General features: G+C 55.6%; 1 protein-coding gene across 1 annotated transcript in view; it reads right to left on the reverse strand.

Annotated features, from left to right (window-relative positions):
- Positions 1-5304: 5304 nt before the first annotated feature.
- The window catches only part of CIROZ (ciliated left-right organizer protein containing ZP-N domains), a 24893-nt gene continuing 7843 nt past the window's right edge, over positions 5305-22354 (reverse strand). The window contains exons 4-12 of the mRNA XM_079143121.1: positions 20278-20402; positions 18592-18735; positions 13971-14009; positions 12974-13111; positions 12384-12468; positions 11122-11318; positions 10787-10910; positions 7173-7260; positions 5305-6940 (exon numbers count right to left, since the gene is read on the reverse strand). Coding sequence (XP_078999247.1) covers positions 6919-6940; positions 7173-7260; positions 10787-10910; positions 11122-11318; positions 12384-12468; positions 12974-13111; positions 13971-14009; positions 18592-18735; positions 20278-20402 — 962 coding nt within the window. The 3' untranslated portion in view covers positions 5305-6918. The remainder of the gene's footprint in view (positions 6941-7172; positions 7261-10786; positions 10911-11121; positions 11319-12383; positions 12469-12973; positions 13112-13970; positions 14010-18591; positions 18736-20277; positions 20403-22354) is intronic.

Consider the following 22354-nt stretch of genomic DNA (forward strand, 5'->3'; position numbering starts at 1 on the left):
CAGAGTGTGGCCAGAGTGCCTGGCCTGGTCACCCTGGGCATGGCCCTCCCAGATGTCTGGCCTCAGGAGCCTCAAAGGAGAAGACTGGATGTTGACCTTGGTTTTGGGAACCTGCCCTGTAGTAACCGATGGGTCAGGAGCAAAAGAGGCCACAACCACCCAACATCCTATTCTGTGGCCTCTGCCAGTCTCCCCTGCCACTCCCATTATGGTCCTCTCTGGTCCTGGACACTGGAGATACGGGAAGCTCCTGGAGCCCCAGCTTAACTCCCCGTGGCTAAGAGCCTCCCCAGCAAAGCAAAGGAGGCCCGTGGTTCAAATCCCAACTCTGTCACTTCCTCGCTGGGGGTCCCCCCAGGGCCCTAAACACGGGCTCCATAAGGCACTCTGGGGGAAGCACCCAGCCAAACACGTGGCACCGTGCAAGGGCTCAGTGAGTGGCAGCTGCCACCAGCTCCCCAACATGTGTAAGGCCAGGACACTGAAGCCAGCATCCATGCTGGAGAAGAGGAAGAGGAAGATGGCCCTTGCTCTGCCCTCACAAGACTGTGCTCCGAGTTCTCCAAGGGGCTCCATCTTGCTACGTGGCCTTGACCAAGTCACAACCTGTCCAGGCTCAAGACCTGGGTTCTTGGGAAGGGAAAAGAGGACGGTGGCATCAGAGAACCCTCTGGCTCAGATGCTCCAGTCTGGGACCATGGGAGTTAAGAGGGTGACATCTGTCTCTCCTCACATCCAGAAGACCTGAGAGCAAGTGACATTTGCTGCTGTGACTGAGGAAGAGGCTCATGTGGATCACTGTCCAGGGCTGTGGACTTGGGAAGCCCTGTCCAGGAACACACGTCTGTGCACACTCCCACATGGACACACTCGCATCACACAAACAACAGACACACACGCACACACACATACCACTGGCCACTGGGTGGCCACCCCCACCCCCAGCTTCGTTACGGCCCTCCCTCTGTTATATAAACTCGCCATGCCCTCCAGTGTCCCCTGCAATCACTTACCTAATATTAGGATATTAAAAAATATGGCAAGATTTTAAGAGACTTATTAAAATGCAATTAGCAGCGTGTACGACTTAAGCAGGAGATTATTTTTAAAAATGACTTGATTGTGCAGAATACCACGCACCTTCCCGAGGCCGTAAACCTGCCAATCACGCACATTCTCGAATAAGGAGGTTTCCTCACTTTCTCTTTGTCCTTCAGGGTTTTCTCCTGGCCCCAGTGGCCATGAAGACTGGGGTCCCCCACCCACCAAAACCACCCACCCACACATAATGCACCCTGAGACCCCTCAAGAAGCCCCTCGAAAGGAAGCCAAAGGGTTAATCAGGTCCAAAGCAAAGGCTGGAGAAACTTGAGAAAATGGCCAGAGGGTGGAAAAGGATAGAGAAGCCCCCAGCCCCTAATTCTGCATCCACATTATGGTTCAGGTGGGGGCAGAAGCTTCCTCTAGGGTAAAGATGGCAGACTGTCCCCTGCCACGAAGGGATTGGGAGTGGGAAGGTCTAAAAGTAGGAAGAAGAGGTCCTATGGAGGGAGTTACTGTTGAGATCCTCTGAGGGTTGTTCTTTGGAGACCCCCTACTCCAAAGCCCCCCAATAGTGCCCACTGGACAGGCTGGAACCATGTGTTATGCTGCCCCCTGCTGCCCACTCTTTGCACTGCAGGTCTGCTCCTAGGACCTGTTGGCCCAGTGAAAGAGTACGTACCTTCTCCAACCGGGGCCCTTCCCCAGCTGGGTGACCCTTGAGGACCCCAGGGTCTTCCATGACTCTAACCTGCAGAGAACCACGCATGTGGAAACGCAGGGCCTGTGGCTGGCTGCCACTTCCCAAGCGGCCTCGCCCTGGATGAAGAGTTTATCAACGAGCTTGCTACTTCCTGGCATTAGGCTCCCCCCTGGCACTTTTATTCCAGCCATAAAAAGACTATTTCATTGAGAAATAAAGTCCCATCTCCCTGACGTGTAACTCCTCTCAGAGCTCTTACTTAGCTGCCAGGCAAGATTTATTGTTTCCAGGATGCTCTTTCCTATGATTACAACTAGAAACCAGGGAGAGAGAGAGAGAGCTGGAAGTGGGATTTTCTCTGGTCAACGTTCATTTATACCTTTGACTTAAGGAGTCCCAGAAACCTAAGGTGTCCAGGAGAGAACCCTCACCTTAGGATGAGAAGGCCAGGGTTTGAGGCCTGGAGCTGCCAGGTCCTAGCTGTATGATCAGGGTAAGGCCCTGAGCCTCAGCTCCCTCATCTGTAAAATGGAAAGAACAATTCCTTTCTTCCTCAACAGAATTATGCTAGATGCAATGAACACAGGGTGTGGCGATTCCTTGGAAGCTGAAGGATTGCCCAACACTGCCTTCCTGTGAATACAGGGGTCTTCTCTGACTTGGGGATGCCCGTGACACTTCCCCAGTCAAGGGTTCTTAGCTTACCACAGTGCTGCTTCAGAAGCCCCTAGAGGGCTTGTTCAAGTGCAGATCACCAAGCCTGCTCCCCTGAGTTTCTGGACTGGGAGTGGGGCCCAAGCATTCACATTTTTGAGGGGACCCCCAGCATGCTAGGCAAATACTCTATGACTGAGCTCCATTCCCAACTCAAGAATTTGCATTTTCAACAAAATGCAGGGGGCTGCTAAGGCCACTCGTTGCTGGTCTGGTTGGGGGAAGGCCCCACTATAAGGACTATGGTTCTTGGGGCCTTGAGATCTAAGATGTAGGATGGCTCAGCCTTGGGAGAGGAACCGGGAAGAGGAGGGAGGTCACCTGTGGAGCAAAGCAGGGTGGATTCCTGCTGGCTACGCAGGACCCGGCTTCTGTCCATACTACTGTCCCATTTGTCCTCTCTGCTGGCTTGGCCTGATGTCTCTGGAAGCCCCCAGCCCCAGGGAACAGCCCCACAAGCAGCAGAGCCGGGGGAGGTGGAAAGGGCTGGACTGAGCAGGGCTGATGGTCCCTTAGGAGTGAGGGGTTCTCTCCGAGCCACTGTGGAGACTTCATGCTAACCCCAAGGGGTGATCCCACATATCCTAGGTCAGAGATCCCTGGCCATCCTGCTTCCAAGTATCCTGAGGCTGAATCCAGGCTCAAGGTCACTTGGCAAGGGCAGGGCAGTTCTGGTCTCCTGACACCCGGAAGAAAGCTCTTCCCACCAGGCCGCCTCTCTGGTTACACAGTAATTTGGAGAATTACTGAGTTGATAACTACAATTCCAGTTTAAGTAATATTCAAATACCCAACAGAGACTCGCAGCTGAGGCTGAAAGGGTACGCTGTGATGTGAAGTCTGTTGTGGGAAGCATCTAAAAGCTGGGAACTCAAGACCTTCGTTTCGAGAAGGGAAAACCAGTGAGCCTGGACGTTCTGAGGCATGGAAACAGGCTTGGTGCTCTGGAGGCCAACACAGCCGCAGGACAGAAGGTCACTGAATGCATCCTGTCTCTCGGCCGCTGAGGGTGGATTCCAGCCACCTGGATGACCCGCTACTCGAGATCCCACCCAGCTGCTGACCCAGAGAAGAGCCGCCTGCCAGGGTTTCACGGTTCACAGCGGCGTTAGCCATGAACAAACAATGCAAGACCTGGGAGTTTCCAGAGGAAACCCCAAGGTAGAGATGACATTCGGGTCCATGTCTGCATAGCCCCTGGAATTGGGCACAGGTGCCGCCCAGGCCCTAGTGGAACCCCAGTCACAGAACTGGGGTTGTCATCTTTGGGAAGATCAGGAGCGCTCCCCAGAACAATTTCTAATTAGACATGACTGTCCCACTTCTGAGAGGACAGAGTGACGTAAAGGAAGAGAAGAGAAATGAGATGCTTGTCCCAGCTGCAGAGCGCTGAGTCCACAAGAGCGCCCAGACCCTCCCAGCCACCAGGGCGAGGGGCCAGGGGCCAGGTAGGCAGGTTGAGCTGGTGATTTCTTGAGCTCCACTCCTGTTGCGGAGGGCTCAGGGCGGGGAATGGGGGAGGACTTGGTAAAGGACCAACCACACCTTACGAGACTTCTTGGGGTGCCTGCACCCCTACTCAAGGGTGCCCCCAAGCTGGTGGCCCTGCAGGGATGGAGAAGGGGAAGGGGTGGATGGAGGAGGAGACAGGATCGCAGTGGAAACTCCAGGGCCAAGGTTCAGATGGAAGACGCGTCTGCCTCCAGCAGTGCAGGGCAGCCTTCCTTGACGTCACTGGGACGCAGGCGTGCCAGGCACAGCATGCAAGGAGGGGACCCGTGAGCCACCTTCCCTTCCAGTGGGCAGGTGGGCCCTGACCAGCCCTACTCCCCAGCCCTCCCCCTGCTGCTCTTGTCCTTTGACATCACCTCCAGTCACAGCCAGCTCTGCCAAGCGTCCGCCCAAGGCCACTGCTCTGCCTAAACACCCCTCCCTGTTGGCTGGCCCTCGCAGGCCAGCATGACACCTGTGCTCCTGCCCCCGGACTATCTGCTTCGATGGCTCTTTTTCTGCCCCTCCGATGCTCCTCCAGGCCCCTGCACTGCTGTCCCGTTCCTGGACACCCTCCCGGCTCGTGCTGAGGTTGCCTCCTTACCTCCTCCTGGAGGCCGCTCTGACCTTCCCACCCAAGGCAGCCGCTCGCCTGGCTCTCTCCAGAGCACTCAGCATCATCTGGAACTGTCCACGTGTGTTTATCACTGGTCTCCAGTCCCCCGCACACACTCACTAGAACATTCCCTCCCCCGGAGCCGGAGCAGTGCCTGGCACAGGAGCTGCCCCATAAACGCCTGCTGAGAGATGGGACCCGGGCATGCGCCACGGAGGGCAACGTGGGGCCTGGGGAGCCACCAGCATACGCCCCTGCTTCCGCCCAGGGCCCTAACCACTGGCCCCAGAGCCCTGAGCTCCTGAGGGCTGACGCAAGCCCCAGGGAGGCCGGCCACACAGCAGGTTTCCAGGGGGTGTCCGAGGCCTGAGCCTCTCCTGCTGGCTTCCCCTGTAGGTGTCAGGCTTGCCCTGACATGGGGGCCACCACCCCTGGGCACCAGCTGCCTGCAGGGGACCCGCCGGGCAGGGCGGGGGTGGGGCCGGAGGCCTGGCCTTGGAGTCACGGCTCAGATTCAAGAAGGGAAATCATCCGAGCTTTTAAAAAATTAAATGGAGTCAGTAATTTGATTTCAGAGAGAAGCTGAAAACCTCGTAATGGCAAGAGCGGCTCAAGCCGTGGTGAAAGGAAACGCCTTAAATGGGCTATTAAGCTTCTGCCTGGGATGGATCTGGGGGCCGCGGGGGGCAGTCGTCCTCGAGGTAGGGACCGTTCATCAGCCAAGACAACCCTGATTATTTATTTATTTATTTATTTAGCCCGCGTTCCGGGCGGGCGTCGCCCACGGCCTCCTGTCCTTGGCTGCGATCCAATTCCCACTTCCAGCGGGTCGGCCCTCAGGGGTGGGGGCGCCACCCTCCCAGGGAAGCACCGAATGTGGTTCCGGCCTCAGCCGGGCTTCTGGGCCAGGGAGCCAGAGTGCACTGGGTCACTGGATGTCACCAGGGCCATCCAGGCCAGCATGGCACCCGATGCCACGGAAACCAGAGGAAGGAATCATCGAGAGAGCAAAGTAAGGCACCCCTGCCTTCTCCCTGGGGGTCCTGCCCACAGCTGGGGTCCCAGGATGGGGTCACATGCCAGGGCACTGTAGCCCCGCACAGATGTCTGACTCTGGCTGAAGCTCTCCCTTACCCTCCTGGGCCTGGGAGCTGCATCTGGCTGTGGCGGCAATAATAAGCACAGAAGGTCCTGGGCTTCTGACCCACGCTGCGTGCAGGGCTCTACGTCAATTCCTCCTCAGCCCTCAACAGCTCCTCCAGGGAAGATCAAGAATCTTCCCTATTCCACTGATCCCAAAACTGAGGCTCAGAGAGGCTGGTGCCTTGCCAAGGTCACACAGCCAAAGAGGGAGACCCTGGGACTGAACACTGAATTCTAGCAGGCCTAACAGCGGAGCGGGCACCTGGCCTCCATGCCTCCCTCCCTGTAACAGCAAGAGCAAGCACAGAAACAGGCTAGACCAGGAGAGGCCAGGAGAGACCCAGGGCCTTTGTTCTGCACTCAGCTGCCCTTCCCCCGGAGGCAGCCAAACAGTCCTCGCACCCTGCTGCACCTTGCTTCTTGGGGCCTCCCAAGGCTCACCGCTGGAGTCTCCATGGAGGATCAGCACTGGGGTCTCTCAGAGAGCCCTCCACACACACTGAAGGCCAGGGCTCCCATGACTCTCAGGGCTGGGGGCAGTGTGGGCTCTGTGGGCTCCTGCTGCAGCAAGAGTCCAGGGTCAGCCGAGAAGTGGCCTCCAGCTCAAGCAGAGGGGGTGACACGGCTCCCGCAGGAGCCTTGCAGAGGGGAAGGGCTGGACGTGCGTGCAGCCTCCGACCCACACCCGCTCACCGGCCACTTGGGGTTTGACTCCAGGTTTGGGGCTCTCACGGACCCTTCCAGAAAGGAGGTTGCAGGCTCCTCAGAGGAAGAGGCCAGAGGGTTCTCCACAAGAGCTGTCAGGGGAGCTGCTGGGTCCACTTCATGCCGTTCTGAGGTCCCCCGAGGGGCCCTGGTGTCTGTCCGCTGCCCTCTTGGGGTGGTGAAGATGGCATCCACCCCCGGAAGGAGGGTTCGCCCAGGCCCCTCCGTGACCTGACTTGGTTCTGGGGCTAACAGGCCCAGGTGCCCTTTGGCTCCCTCCTGGGAGAGGCCATGGCCACTCTGAGGTGGTTCTTTGGACTGTGTTACAGACAGTGTTTCCTGGGGCAGCTTGAGGTAATAGTGGGAAACCGATGTGTCCCCGGCCAGGCTGGCCTCCGGGTGCCTCATCAGTGGCTGGAACTCCGTGCTGGCCTGGGCAGACTCCCCCTGGATGCGCTCTGTTGAAGCTGCACTTCCTCCCGATGACTGGGTGGGGTCCTCCTGCTCAGGCCTTGTAGGTCCTGGACCTTCCATTAGGGTGACAGATGGATCCGAGCCCAGGAACACTTTGGGTGGGGCAGACCCCCAGGGAGGCCATCGAGGAGAGACTGCTGAGGACAGATGCCCTGTCAGAGCTGGGAAGATTGGGCGCGAGGGGCCCGGGCCAGCCCGGACAGCCCCCTGGGCTCTGAGGAGAGCATGGCTGCAGTCAGGGGAGGTGACTTGGCTTCCCCCAGGGGAGCCCGGGGCCATGCTGACCTGGCACTGCTCTGGGGAGAAGGGAGGCAGTGGACGCCCAGCTTCCTCCTGCAGGCCTGGCTGTTCGCAGGAGGCATCTGGGTTCCTGCTGCAGTGAGGGAGAAAAAGCAGGAGAAACAGAAACGAGTGGCCGCGCGGCCCCGTGGGTCTCACCTAGAGAAGGCCCCGTGGGAGCCGGGACCTCAGGCTGGTCTTCCAGGCCTAGTTCCAGGGCTCTGCCACAGGCCTCTGCAGAGGGCCTCAGTTTCCCTCCCCTCACTTGTGGGCACAGCTGCTGACCCTGCCTGCCACCACCTTTTGCCAAGTCTAAGGAACAAGGAAGCTGAGCCAGGCAGGACGGATGAGGCGTCTCCCCCTAGATGGAGCTCACAGGGACCCTGGCTTTCTCTGAATTTCAGGCGACATGGCTAGGGGACAGAGTGGGACTCTCCTTGGAAGAACCATAGTGAAACAGAGACCTCAAGCCCAGCTAGACTCTACAAGGAGACAAACCCCCGGGAGGAAGCTGTGGGCAGAGGGCACCGACTTGCCGTGCACTTGCCTGGGGCAGTTCACCGGAAGACCAGTGTGCGGGGCCCTGCCAAGGCCCCTCCTGGGCACCTGGTCCCACATCCTGGAACAGGGAGGAAGGAGCAGACTGCAATCCTGCTGGAGGGGTGTCCAGTCCTGCGGGTGGAGAGGATGCAGGAGGCCTCGGCCGAGTTGTTGAGGCAGGCAACTCTGTTCCTGAACCTTCCACAAAGGAGGCAGAGGTCAGTCTTTCTCCTAAGGGGGCAGAGTCCCTTCAACACCCTGCCGTAGGGACCAGGAGCATGCCCTTTTGCAGGGTGAGGGGAGCGAAGGCTGGGGAGGTCAAGCGAAGCCTGGCTTAGGAGGGTCTTCTGGCTGAGTTTCGCAGACCTCCAACCTGGAGAGGCTGCGTGGGCACCGAGACACGTTTTTAAAATGAAACCTCAGAAATTTAGGTTTCTGCAAAGACCATCTGGTCCCAACTTACCGCCCCAGCTTCAATGCCACAACCAGTTTCCTCTCTGAGCCATTCCCTAGCTCGAGGTCCAATACGTCGGATGGGTCCAACCCCGGGAGCCAAACAGACCTGGGCAGTTCCCTGCCCAACCACCCCTCAGGCTGACCACTGATGTTTGGGACTAGATCTTTCTTTGTCGTGGGTGGGAGGCGTGTCATCCCTGGCCTCTGCCCATCCAATGCCAGTAGCATCCTCCTGCACTGTGATAAACAAAAATGTTTCCGGATGTTGCCCAGTGTCCCCTGAGAGGCAAAAACTACCCCCTGTGAGAAGACCTGGGTTAGAGCTTACCGACATTACCCCCGGAGCCCTAGGAAGTCCTTCAACAGGTTTGATCTCAACTACAGGGACTTTAAAATATTTTTTAAACTTACTGACAAAAATTTTAAAACAGGTTGTACGTGACCGGTTTCTCATGGAAAATCAGAAGACTTGGCCACCCTGGCCTGTGAGTCTGAGGTAGGAACCTACCAGCCAGGCAGAGGCTCGGCCAAGGGAAGCCAGGCCTGGCAGCTGCTGGCTCTCAGGAGTTCCCATCACTCCCCATCAGCTTCTGCACCTGACTTTGCCACCTTGTCACCCCCCACTGGGACCCTGGGTTTCCTTATCCACGCTCATTTACATGCCCTGCCTGACCCCTACTGGCACTTCCATCAGAGAATCGCCCCCCCCCCCCAACCACGCTTTAAAATGTGAATGAATCCAGAAGAAAATAGCCCCCTCCAGGTCTTTGTCCTTCCACTGTTTATGACAGCCACCATCTAAAGCAGTTAGGATGCGTCCTATAGGTTCTAACTGCTTGGGAGGTGGGGGGTCGCAAGGAAGATTAAAAAAAAAAATCTGTTACCACAGCACTTAGGCTATCCATTCATTAGTCACATATTTACAAAAGGGGGTGGGGGAGTTCTTTGTCTAAAATATTTTGTAAAAACTCCTTGTGAAAATGCAGTCCAACAAGCACTTATCAAGTGCTCACCAAGGGCAAGGAGGCCCTGTAAAGGTTGCGAAGAATGAAAACTGTATAAGACAGAGCCCTTGATCTCCAGGCATTCAGACTAGAGGGAGAGACAGGAGCACGCACCTCCAACTATAATAAGAACAGAAAGGCCTAGAAGCTGCAGGGGAGGAACAGGGGAGGTGCACTGGGAACCAGGGAGGGGGGAGATTCATTCTGACTGCTGATATTAAATTAATAAAATGAGAGCAAGAACATTCTTTCCCCACGTAAATCTTTCCAGGGAGGCCAAAAACTTTTCTTAAAATGTTTTTATTGCTATTGCTATTTTTGAATTTTCTTCATTATCTCCCATGTGAAAAACAACCTACTTGCTCTTTAAAGCCCAGGACAAAAATTATCTCATCATTGGCATCTCCGCCGAGTCCACCTGCCCTCCATTTCAGTCTCTGGATATTTCTTATCTCCCATTCCAGTCTGGACACTGCTGGAGAATGAGGACCCAATCTGGTGGCCTCTGAGGCCCGAGCCTCGTGTGGCAAACGCTGAGTGAGTACTTATTGGATAAAGTTCTAGCTCTCCCTTTCCAAAATCGATGTCGTCACTGCAGGAAACTGTTCAAATAAAAACAGCCGAAATGTGTAAAAACTTTCAAGAAATATTGCCATTTTTAGCAGACGGTTAGAACTCTTCCCCCCCATCCTGCCTTTTTCTTTGTTTCTAATTCTGAATTTGGGGCTAGATGTGGTAGGCAGTCCCCCTTTTAATCTTTAAATATAGTTCTGAATATAATTACATTTTTATGCAGCACCGAAACATCATATCCTGGTAACGGGGCATTCTTGTGCTATTAACATCTGAATTAAATCTCCTCTGCGTCTGTCTTCTATTGAGGACAGTTAGGAAGTTCAAGATGAAAGTGATCGACATCATTTGTGAATTATGTGTATTTCCTTATGCTGTATTTGAATGGGTTTTGCCCCTGGTCGTTTTGCATGTGTGAAGACCAGGTTGTCTGGTAGCAGGCCTTTCGCCGAAAACCCCTTTCAAGACGCGGTCCCAGCACCCTGGAGGGGAGCACACACACCACGTTCAGAGGGAGGTCCCCTCGGGTTAAGAAATGAGTTGCCACGTGTATGGCTCTTTGCCAAGGGGCCTGATCTGTCTATGAAGTGACCTGAGGAACGGGAATCCACGCGGAGGTAGCTGATGGATCAAAGCACAGTGGCGGTCTGGAAGCCAAGCCACCAGCTCTCCTCTCATCTGATCCCGCTGACAGGAGTCCACATTCTCAACCCTCCAGGTGAGAAAACTGGGGCGGAACAGGATTAAGTAACCCGCCAGGTCTGCGCCCTTTGGAAAGTGGATGCGCCCCCTGCCCTGCCACCTTTGTCCCCCATGGTGGCAGTTGGACTCCACAGCCAGGGACCTTGTGACCCCTTATCCCCAACTCCTGTTCTCAGGCCAGTTTCAGCCGGGTGTCTGACACCAGCACTCCCCTGGTTGACTGTGGGACCTCTGCGGTCCAGGGATGTAACACCGTCACAGAAGAAAGAACCACGGGGCCAGGGGAAGAGGACGCATGTGGCGCGTGCCTGTCACCAGCAGGCACGCTCTCGGGTGCCCACTTACCCACGCACTGGAAGATGTTCTCCACTGTCCAGAGGACCGGTGCGGCCACCTCAGCAAATTCCAGGCTCAGGTCCACCTTATAGAAAGCTTGTGTCCCTGGGGCTCCTCGGGCCTGCAGGCATGGCTGTGGGACCATGAGGAACGAGGGCATGTGACAGAGATGCAGTCTGCCCTGTGGCTGTCCTCCCACATGGCTGCCTCGGTGGGTAAGTGGTGAAATCCATTCCAAGCCGGACCCACAGCTCCACCCTCCACATTTCTGACTCCTCTTGCTGTCAGTGACCCAAAGAAGGGTCTCAGAAGGGGCAGGACAGTGACACCCCCAGGACACTGACCTGGACTTGGAGGAGCACAGCCGCCGGGATGCTGACCACCACAAACTCCCTGTTCTCAGTCACCGTGAAGCTGTCAGACTGGTGGGCGTGGAGGGATTTTAGGTTCAGGCTTTCCTCCATGCGGGAACCTCTTTTGACCAGACCCAGCCTCTGCTTAGGGATGTGAACTGAGACCTCCGTGTCCGGCTGGGATGACCCTGGGACAGGAAGGACACATGCAGGCACATGGGCACGAGGGTGGACACATGGGTCACAGGTCCCTGGCTCTGGAGTCAAATGCCTTTCCGCAATGGCCGTAACCAGGAGTGCATGCCTGTGGTCCCCAGACCCCCAGGGCGGGCTGCCATTCGAGAAGACCCATGAGAAAGCAGATGCCAGGAACAGGGCTGCTCTAGGAAGCTGCTGGAATATCTCCGCCGATACCCCGTTCGACTTTGGTGACTTAACTTGGTGCCCTTCCAACCCCAAAGCTGCTCTTAAGAAACACAGCTCATATCAGGTGTTTACACTTTAGCAAGAATTTCCTTGTGTCAGCTCTCTCATGGGTCCGTTTTAAGCCTGCTCTGCAGCAACTAAATGAAAGCATTTGTCTCCAAATAAAGGGATTTCAAATATCACCCAACTGTGGAAGGCGATGACTCTGAGCTTGGCAAGACCATCGCCAATGCCCAGAACGCCCCGGAGCTCTGAGCCTGCAACTTGGTTGGTGATAAGATTCTGTGCAAGTGCGCAGAGTTGGTCATCTGCCCTCGCAGGATGAAGACTTCCATCCACCTGACTTTGCATATGGACTGCTTCAGAATTTAAATTCCCTGGAGGTAGGAAGTGGTCTTCGGGCTTCCCCGGCCTCTTTTTATCACATAAGGCACTCCCTAATGGCGTCACTCCAGGCTGAACAGCGTTGTTCTCAAGTACAAGGTCTAGATCAGGGTCCTACTGCCACCGAGTCACGATCCTGAGGAATCTGATCCAGGCTGCAGACCTCTCCCAGCTTTGTCCTCAGATCCCCTGGAGCCCATCGTGGGAGGCTCTTGGGAGCCCTCAGACCCCAGGTCTGCAGCCCGGCCGCCCAGAAAGGTCACCCACGCCTTCCAGCAAGATCGAACTTCTGTTTGTCCCAAGCATTTCAGAAGGGTGTGGCCAAGGTCGGGGCTCAGAAGAGAAGAGTAGGAGCCGGAGAGAGGGGAACGAGGTGTCTGTGGGGGAGGAAACTGGGGGGGGGGGGGTCATAAGTGGACATTCAGGGTGCTCCTGGGTCTTACCCAGTGGGCAAGCGGCCTCTAAGGAGTAGGCATAGTGGCCGCTCACCAGCCAGAGTGGCAGGAGTTCCACGGAGGTGTTCAGCACCTGGGGAGGCAGAAGGGTCCTCCCTGTGGCCTTTGAAGTGGCTCCTTCCAGAAGCAAATTCCCTCTGTACCCCCCACCTTCCAACTAGTCTCGGACTAAGCCCCCAAGAGTTACAGAGCCTGGGTCAGGGACCGTTGCTCCAATGCAACCAGGAAATATTATTTAGCTGGGATATTTTTAGCAGGAAGCGAGCTCGGAGCAAATGTCATGTGAGCCGTCTTCTCTTACACGGCAACTTTGGGCTATTTAAAGAGATGGTAATTACACTCCTGCCACCATGATCAGGACGCACTGAATACATGATTGCAGGAGCCCCTCATCTGCCGAGCCGAGCACTTTACGCTAATGGGGCCCAATTTTCAAAGCAGCCTGCCTAAATCTGTCCAGTCTCGCAGGTGGACATTTGAATTGGCATGGGAGGAGTGGCAAAGTGCTCATCTGGGTGCCATGCTGCCAAGGCCCCCGCCCTAGCAGGGGCTGGCCAGGTCTGTTGCCCACCACTGACCTCCTTCCTCTGAAGAAGCTCTTGTCTTGGGCTTTGGATGGTAACTGTGGTGGCATTGATGTCCACGTACAATCCCATCAAGCTGGCATCCTCCAGGGAAGCCACCAACTCCCCACGAAGGGACAGCAGCCATGGGGTCTGGAGAAACAGGACACATTCACAAACCATCTGACCAGGGAGGCACAGTCACTAGGGGTCAAGGAGAACAGGTAGGTGGGGGACACTCAGGAAGATGACAGGGCCAGGGAGACATGGGCTGGCACAGGGGCGGATGGGGGCCCCGTGGAGTCCTGCACCCCCATGCTTTGCAGGAACAGGCTCCTTTCAAGGACGCTTGGCACACAGTAGGCACAGAGTGGCTGAAGGAATGGATGTACCGGTTCCCCTGACAGCAACGTCAGCCAGTCAGTCCACACGCCGCCCAGGGCGGGCACCGCTGGGATCCTGTCCTTGGTTCTGATTGCTACCCTTTAGTGGGACATTGACAATCAAAGCCTTGAACAAAGGTGGGTGCCTGACGGTGGGAGAGGGTCCCTCGGGCCCCATCCTAGGACCAGGAGGAGGCACTGAGGAGGACTCCAGGCAAGGCATGTGTGTCCTCCAAACTTCCAAAGGGGGATGCGGAATGGAGACGGGGCCTGGCTCCCCCGAAGGCTGGTAGAAACACACCAGGGAGCAGCGGAAGGCAAGGTGTGGCACGGAAACCCACAGCCTAGCAAGGCGCCAGCTCCTGCCCCTGGAGACTGCAGAGCCCCTCAGCAGGGAAGAACCCAGAGGCCTCTGACCCAGCCTCCCACCCAAGTTGGGTCCCCTCCTCGCGTTTCCTCTCCAATGATTCTTGCCTCTGCCTGGAGTTTCTTCTGCCAAGACCCAGAAGGTGGATAGTGCCCACCGGGACTCTTCACAGGACAACGGAATTCAAAATCTCCTGCCTCGGAGCATCCCTGAGCACGGGGCCTGGAAGAACCTTCCAGACAGTTGTGCCTGCCCCACCTACCTGTCCACTCTTGCTCTTCAGAGGCAGGGGCCGGGAGACCTGCAGAACAGAGAGGAGGCGACACGTCCTGGCAAGTGGCTGGCAAAGGGGAGTAAGCGACTGTTCTCCCCAGAGCGCTGGTGCTTACCCCAGCAGGAGGCCGGCAGGAGAGCCAGGCAGAGGGCTGTTTGCTCATTAAGACAAGAAAATCATTTATGTCGTGGGGCTTGAGTGTCAACAGACCTAGGGAAGTGTGGCAGCCTCAGCTGCTGCCCCAGGCTGAGGAGGGGGCAGCTGGGGTGCCAGGCGCAGCTGGTGAGGCCCAGGGTGGCTGTGCATGGTCCAGACACTGCTGTCCAGAGCCAACTGTCCAGAGCCAACTGTCCCACAGGTGCTCCCCAGCCTCCTCCAGGTCACCCACCTCATCTTGCTCTAGAGTTCACCTATTTTTTTCCTGACCCGGCTTCTTTCAGGGTGGGATCCAATAAGCAAAGGTAGACAGAGGGTTTCTAAAGCCAGAGAAAAAGTTGCTCCCTGCCAAAGGCACCAGGTTTCCTGAGACTGAGAAGATGCCCCAAGTGTGACTTGCAGTGTTAAAACCAGAGCAGTCCCAGGCAAAGTGGGAAAGCTGCTCTCGTGTGGCGCCTTGCAGCCATCTCATGCAGTGGCATCGTTCTCCCATCTCCCAGGTGAGGACCGAGGTGTGGGCAGAGGGCCTACCTGACTCTGCTGCGAGGCATGGCCTCCACCCAGCCATTCTCCCGGCTTTCTACACTCTCCAAGGCCCCCTCGCCTCTGCTGCAGACCCAGGCAGGGAGGTTGGGGACCAGGACAAAATTACAGACCAGCAGAGGGTCCCCCTGCCTCTACAAGCTGGGGAGACTGAGGGCAAAAGAGACCGATTTGCAGGACAACTCCCCACAGGGACACAGCGGGGGTTCCCAGGGGCAGAAAGGAGTGGCCTGAGGAGACCCCGCTCCAGACGCTCAGCATTCTTAGTGCCCCAGCTCGCCTGCCCCCTGGACCCGAGAGCCGCCTCCCCCATAGCAACAGGCCCAGGGCAGCCCGCGAGGAGCCCCTTGGGTGAACCCTGCAATTTCCTTGTCTTTGGAGGTGCCGGCCTCTCCTGGAGAGAGGGGAGGAGGGAATGGGGAAGAGGCTGCGGCAGGAGGGGAGGGGAAGAGGACAGGGCATTTCCCTGGTCAACCACGGAGCTGGCCCAGTGTCCCCACGCCCCCGTCTGCTGCACCCTGCAGGTAGGCAGCGCAGCCCTGGAGGCTGGACTTGAAGAAAGAGGCCAGAGTTCTGCTAAAAGAAGGAAGGGGTGCGATCAGGCAGTGAAACAGCACCGTGCCCTTTAAGTTGCGGCACAGGCTATATTTAGGGCCCGCGGACATTCCGCAGGACCTCGGGCAGCCTTCACTGGGAGCAATCGCTAATCACTGCATTGAGTTTACGGGTGCCCCTGGGCACACTTAACCCAGGGCAATGAATAGTTATTGCGCGGCCTCCCGCTCGGGGCCTGTGGGCACACTTAAGCGAGCTGGCGGATCGCGGCGAGCAGGGCACGGCTCGGGTACACCCTTGGGCACCCTGCGCCATCAGCGGGGAGAGGCAAAGTATTAAATATCTATGTGCCCTGTGCCCACAGCTGCATTTAGCCAAGGGCAAGGCCGGTGAAACGGCTTTAATTAAAACTTAATGCAAGTTCAAGGTGCAGCCACGGAAGCGGCGGCTGCAGAAGTCACCAGGAATGAATCAGTCAATTCGATGAGGTTCTCCGATGGCGAGGGGTAGCAGGGAGGGGGGCTGGAGCAGGGAAGACCCGTCTTCCGTCGCTGGTGTGCGTCCGCTTCTCTGCCACTCTGTCCAGGGACGCGGGGACATGCTGGCTCCCACACCTCGCTTGGTGGAGGGCGCTGGGGATTGAGGCCTCTGGGCTTCAGCGGCAGGTTCTTAGAGACACGGTAGGTGCCGGATCCAAGAGGTGCGACTCTCAGCAACTCCGCCCGGTGTCGGGCGACACCTGCAACACTGTCCCCCTGGCGGCAGCTCCCAGAATTTCAGGCCCAGTGCACAGGAAGGAGTGACCAGCCCCAGAACGTCAATCAAACTGGCCTCCTAGAGTGAGGCCTTGTGACTCTTAGGAGCACCAACGTCAGGCTTGGTGTGGCCACAGTGAGTCATTAAAAATGCAGGTGGGCCGAGTGCTATAGCGCATGCCCATAAGCGCAGAAGCTCGGGAGACTGAGGCGGGAGGATCCTGAATTCAAAGCCAGCCTCAGCAACTTAGCAAAGTCCTAAGCAACTCTATCTCTAAATAAAGTGAAACCCTGTCTCTAAATAAAGTATAAAAATGGGCTGGTATGCAGCTCAGTGGTTAAGCAAATCTGGGTTCAATCCTGGGTACCAAAAAATGCAGGTGACCAGACCCTGCTCCTTACGGTTGGGAAGCAGAAAACTTCAGAGTGCAAGGTGGCAGTCCAGGCCTCAGGTCTTCTGAGCCATTGTTACTGGGCTCCTCCAGACACAACACACTCATTTTAAAATCCACACCAGATGAGATTAAAACTATACCACCTTCCTGAAGCAAGGGTCTAGATACTGTTCAAATCTGTTCCTTTAGCAACAGTGCAGTGCCCAGCATATAGTAGGTGCTTAATAAATGCTTATTGAATGAGTAATGGTTGTCATTAGCAGCTTTTCACTCCAACCTCCTCCTCTCACTTCTTCCTTCCTCTTTCCTCCCTTCTCTCTACCTCTTCCCCTTCCTTCCTGGTACCCTAAGTCAGCATCTTGTTTGGGTTACACATTATTTACAAAATTAAAGTCAATTTGTGTTTCAGTGCTGGGGATCAAACCCACTTGATAAAAAAGTGCTGTACCACTAAGCTACACCCCAAACCCAAAGCCAACTTTAAAAAAATTTTTTTTTTTTCTTTGTACCAGGGCTTGAATCCAGGGGTGTTTAACCACTGGGCCATATCCCCAGCCCTTTTTATATTTTATTTAGAGACAGGGTCTCACTGAGTTGCCGAGACTGGCCTCAAATTCGAGATCCTCCTGCCTCAGCCTCCCGAGTCACTGGGCTTACAGGCATGCATCATTGTGCCCAGCACAAAACCAGCTTTTTAAAATGAGGAGACTTCATATACGCTTATAGATCTCCTGTTTTTCTTTAAAAAGTTGGCAACTTGCCAGGCACAGTGGTGCACACCCATAATCCCAACCTCTCAGGAGGCTGAGGCAGGAGGTTCGAGAACTGCAGAACAGCCTGGGCAATGCAGCAAAACCCTGTCTCAAGAATAAAAAGGGCTGGGGATGCGGCTTAGTGGCAGAGCACCCCGGGCCCAATCCCTAGTATAAAAAAAGAAAAGCTGGGAACTGCAGCAAGCTGAGGCAGGAGTTGAGCAGCGGCCACTCCTGGCAGAGGCCAGGGTTGGAGGCCGTGCTCGCTGCAGCTTGCCAAGGCCCCCACCACACTGCCCAGAAGGTAGTGCAGCTCAGCCACTTACCAGCTGCGGGACCTCAGGCAAGTCTAATCTCCGCTCAGTTCCCACCTCTGCAGATGGGCATGACAGTACCAGCCGCCCAGGACGCTACTAAAGGCGGGATGGGCTAATATTTGAGAAGCAGCTGTAACGAGCTGGCATGGAGGGCAGTGTGTAAGTATCTGTGGAGTGAATGACAACGTGAGCTAAGTCTTGAACTCCCCAGTCTAGCACACTCCCTTCTGTTGCTGGCTTGGCCCTGTAGACTTCTGAGTTTGCAGCCCTCTGCCTCCCATCCAAGTCTCCCAGGGCTAGAGAGAGACTTGACTTCAAGAAACCCACCAGGAAGTGGACTGGCTCACAACTCTTGGGACAGGCTCATTCCTGATCTATCAAATGGAAGCATTACACCTGAAATAGAACCCATGCCCCGTGCTGTGTCTTGAACCCAGAGTCTCATGCAAGCTAAGCAAACTCTACCACTGAGCTACCCTCCAGCCCTGAGATCTGTAATTCCTTGGCATGACCCAGGTTTAAAAGGAGTATTCTAAACTGGCACAGTGGCACCCTCCTGTAATCCCAGAAAATTGGGAGATTGAGGCAGGAAGGAGGATCTCGAGTTTGAGGCCAGCCTCAGCAACTTAGTGAGGCCCTGTCTCAAAATAAAAAGAACTGGGGATGTGGCTCAGTGGTAGAGTACTTGCCTAGCATGTGCTAAGGCCCTGGGTTCAATCCTCAGGACCGAGGGGGAGAAAAAAAAAAAAAAAAAAAAAACAGAAAGAAAAGAAGGAAGGAGGGAAAAGAGCATCTTTCCAGAAACTTCACTCAATCTGGGGAGAAAGAATATGATCCGACTTTGCTGTTTTGGCTCCCTCACGCCACTCTCAATGGGAAACTGAGAAGGCCCATTCAGAGCGCTTTAATCCAGACCTCACTCGCTCTCATCTCCTCTCAGTCCTCATTGCTCAGACCAAAGCCGAGGGGAACCCAGCACCCAGCCAGGACCGTGGACATGGCAGAGGACCACGCCACTCTGCATCTCTAGCTGCCACCTCTGCCCAGCTCTGTCCCGAGGCTCAGGAGCCACAGCCCCCTGACTGGGCCTTGGAGAGAAGCCCTCTGCCTCCTCCCGGGCCCTCCAAGCCCCTTACCTCAATGAACAGGGGCCCACAACGGACGCCCTGCCGGCTGGGCCCTGGCGCTGTCGTGGGACACTTCATTATGTAGCCTTCACTCCACTCGGACCTTTTCACCCCTTTGTGAAATATCCTGATGTCCAGCCTGTAATTTGCTTTCTGGAAGCAGGGCGAAGTGTGCACATTCAGATGAAAGAAGAAAATACGGTTTATCGGCCACAATTACAGGTCAGGGACTCTTTGCCACCAACGTGGTGAACAAGAACTGGAGACCAAGGCCAGCAGGGACTAGGAGCCTGGGTCCAGCGTCCAGGCGCCCACCAGGAAGCCCTCGGGGATTTCGTGAAGTCGCCCTGGGTCAGACAGACAGGAGTTTACGCCCGCGTGTCTCCTCACAGGCGACACACACCTGCTCCTAGCCCGTCTCTGGACCCTCACGAATGTCCCATCTTACAGACAGGTCGCTGAGGCTTAGTGGAAGTGAGTGACCGAGGGAAAGGCAGGCGGTCATCCCCACCGCTGGAAACAAGGCCCGAGTCCAGCTCGCTCCCACACTCTGCGCGAGCCGGGGCTTTTCAGCGGCCCCCACAGGGGTGCCAGGCTGACCCCCTCAGCCACAGGAGGAACCAAAGTCAGCTCTGGGGGGCCTGAGGTGGCATGTGCAGGTGGGGATCAGGGGCTGGTGGAGGGGAGGGCGGTTAAAGAAGGAAGAGGAGGAGGGTCAGCAAGGCTCTTCCTGAAGGCCCTCCCCACCAGGGACCTGGATCCCCCGGGAAAACCTCTGGGCTCTGTCAAGCAAGGGAGGAAGAAGACGGAAGACAGAGGAAACGGAGGCGGAGACGAGGAGAGGAGAAAAGGACAAATCCGAGCCCCAGCCGGCAGTCGGCACCGCTTGGGAGGCCCAGCAGGGTCAGGCGGGGGGAGTGACAGAGATGCCGCCCCCTCGGCCCTAGGCCAGTGGCCACTGCTGCAGGCAGGCCACTCTCCCCCTCCTGGCCGTAGGTGACCCAGCCCGCCCCTCCCACTCCAGCCACAGAGCCCCTCCCTGGGCTGGTCCAGGTGGGAGGGGCCTGAAGCCCCTGCACATGGAGGGTCCCGGAGGGGGGCTCTTTAGGAAAGCGAACCCAAGAACGCCATTTTTTTGCAAAACTGACAGAATCATGCAGTCTCCTGAGCGCCTCAAGGGCCTGTGCCAGGAAGCTCAGCCAATCAACCTCTGCAACTCCTCCAGTTGTTCATGTCATTAAGCACTGATTGAGTGCCTACTGTGTGCCAGGCCCTGAGGCAAACTGGGGGTGTAGTTCCCCTCCCTCAAAGAGTCCAGCTGGGGCCTGTTGTTACTCAGGGTGGTGGTCTGTCACACAGAGCAGGGACCGCCAGGAAGCCTGCCTGGAGGAGGCAGCGTGTGGCCCTTTGCTATCTATGCTACACCCGCGTGAGGACAGAGGCTACTGGTTACCCTCAGTGCTGGTTCCATGGAGGAAAAATGGCCCAGGGTCCCCTTAATTGATGTCTGCTCAGGTTTGGTGCCGTTTGTCTCCCAGAATGCTCTCTCTTCCCAGGAGAATCAGGGAATCTGCCTTAAGGGCTGGGGTGCTGCTTAGTGGTGCGGCCCTTGCCCTGCCTGGGGGTGCTGCTGGCTTCCATTCCCAGCAGCGCTAAAACAAACAAACAAACAAACAAAAACTTTCCCAAACCCACCTCTTTCTGCACGAAGCAGGCTGAGTAGTGAGCTCGGAAAATAAAGTCGCCATCAAAAGTGGGATGCAGAAAGTAGCCGCATTGAGCCAAAAGAGAATCCAGGCGCTTGGGGGTCCTCCAGCTGCCTGCGGTGAGAAGGGAAGAGAAACGCGGGTGGAGCCTGAGGAGCCTGCTTCCCTGGGGACGTCGGGAGCATGGACACCCAGACACAGACCAAAGGCCGGTCCAGCCCGGAGGCACCTGGAGTGGATGAGAACAGCAGGAGCAGAATCCCAGGGTGGGGAAACCAACAGGAAAGCCCATGGGTTCTACCTTGGAAATATATCCAGACTTGACCCAACTCCCAGCCCTGCCCCGACCCCTGACTGCTTAGCGCAGCTGCCTCCTCAGGCTCCTGGCCTCCTCCCTCATGCCCTTGTCCATTCCTTACAAGGGCCGGCAGGATTCTGTTCAAAACTTTCACTCCCTCCTTGCTCAGACCTCTCATGTTCCATCAGCAGCCGCTGTGCGGTGCCCCTGACCTCTCTGACCTCTTCTCCCTCTTCTCTGCAGCTCTCTCCCCTGTTCCTGCCACCCTGGTCTGCCTGCTGTTTCTCAAGCTTCCCAGGCACACTCCTGCCTCTGGGCCTTTGCGTAGCTGTGTCCTCTGCCTGGAACTCTTTTAAATATCTGCACAGCGCACTTTATCTCCTTCAAGTCTGCACAAGAGTCACCTTCTCAGTGACGCCCACCCTGACCACCCTTTTAACCCAACCCTGTCCTACTCCCTGCCTCCTTTCTGCACCATTTATTAGACTACTGTCTAATTGACTTGTGATCACAGTGACTACTCATGGCCCTGCACTCAAATATCAACTCCATAGCAACAACAACAACAACAACAAAATATACACACATACACACACATATATATATCGGGCAGAGGAATGAAAAGGCAGTTTTTAAAAAATTATTTCTGTGTATATTTTTAGTTGTTGATGCCTTTATTTTATTCATTTACTTATATGCAGTGCTGAGAATTGAACCCAGTGCCTCACACATGCGAGGCACGCGCTCCACCACTGAGCCACAACCCCAGTCCTGATGGGCAGTTTTTATTATCTTCTTCGGATTTCCTCTAGTTTCCACAATTGTATTGCTTCTGTTGGTTTTTTAAAAAGTTCTTTTTTGCTGCTCAGTTTCACTTCTTAGTACTTGACTCCATCGTATGGTTGATGGGAAACAGAACGCCCCGGGGAGAAGAGCCCGGCAGCCCTTATGCAGGGGAATCTGGTGACGCTTTGCTTTTAAAAGGTGCCGCTTACACCGCTATCTTTAGCGGGAGATCAAGGCCATGCTGCTGGCGGAGGGAGGCTCTGAAAGGTAGATCGCTGGGGAAATAAAGTGTCTCCGCCTGGATGTGCAAATTGACCTGGATCGCTTTAGTTTTGCATTCACGTTTGCACTTTGTAAATATTTGCCTGGCATCCTGCTGCTCACACCTGCCTGCTGTCCCTTCAAGTTTATGGAAGGCAGCAGGCACCGTCATTTCTGCATCCCCACCTGGCGCTGCCGCGTGAAATAAAAACTCTCCCTTGAAAGCCACAGGTGTCTCTGACAGCGCCTAAAACTAATGGCCTGTGGCTGGCCGCTGTGACTAATTCTCTGACTATTGACTTTATGATTTTACGCTTAAAACTTCTTTATAATAACACACAGAAATGTTTAATGGGCTCTATCCAGAGCCATAAAAATTACTTATTGAACAAGCGTTTTAAAACTATTAATCTATTGTTTTCCATTAATAATGGCTCTCCAAAGAACAGGCGACAGCTTAATGTATCCACAGCATTTCTCCTGGAAAAGTGGCCTTTTAATATACAAATGCCACTCCCAAGTCTCGGGGGCTGGTGGCCATCCGGCGGCCAACCCTCCCAGGACAGATTTAGGCCACGCCAGTTCCACACGGTGCTTTAAGAATTTCTGAAATGAACAGGGCCCCTGGGAGGTTTCCCTAAAGTCTGGGAGCCCATGGGAAAGTCCCGTTCCTCAATTTCTCCCTTTTTGTACAAAAAAGAGGAGGAATTCTGAGGACTCG

Source organism: Sciurus vulgaris (genome assembly GCF_902686455.1).
Source record: "Sciurus vulgaris genome assembly, chromosome: 1".
In the NCBI taxonomy this organism is placed as follows: domain Eukaryota; kingdom Metazoa; phylum Chordata; class Mammalia; order Rodentia; family Sciuridae; genus Sciurus; species Sciurus vulgaris.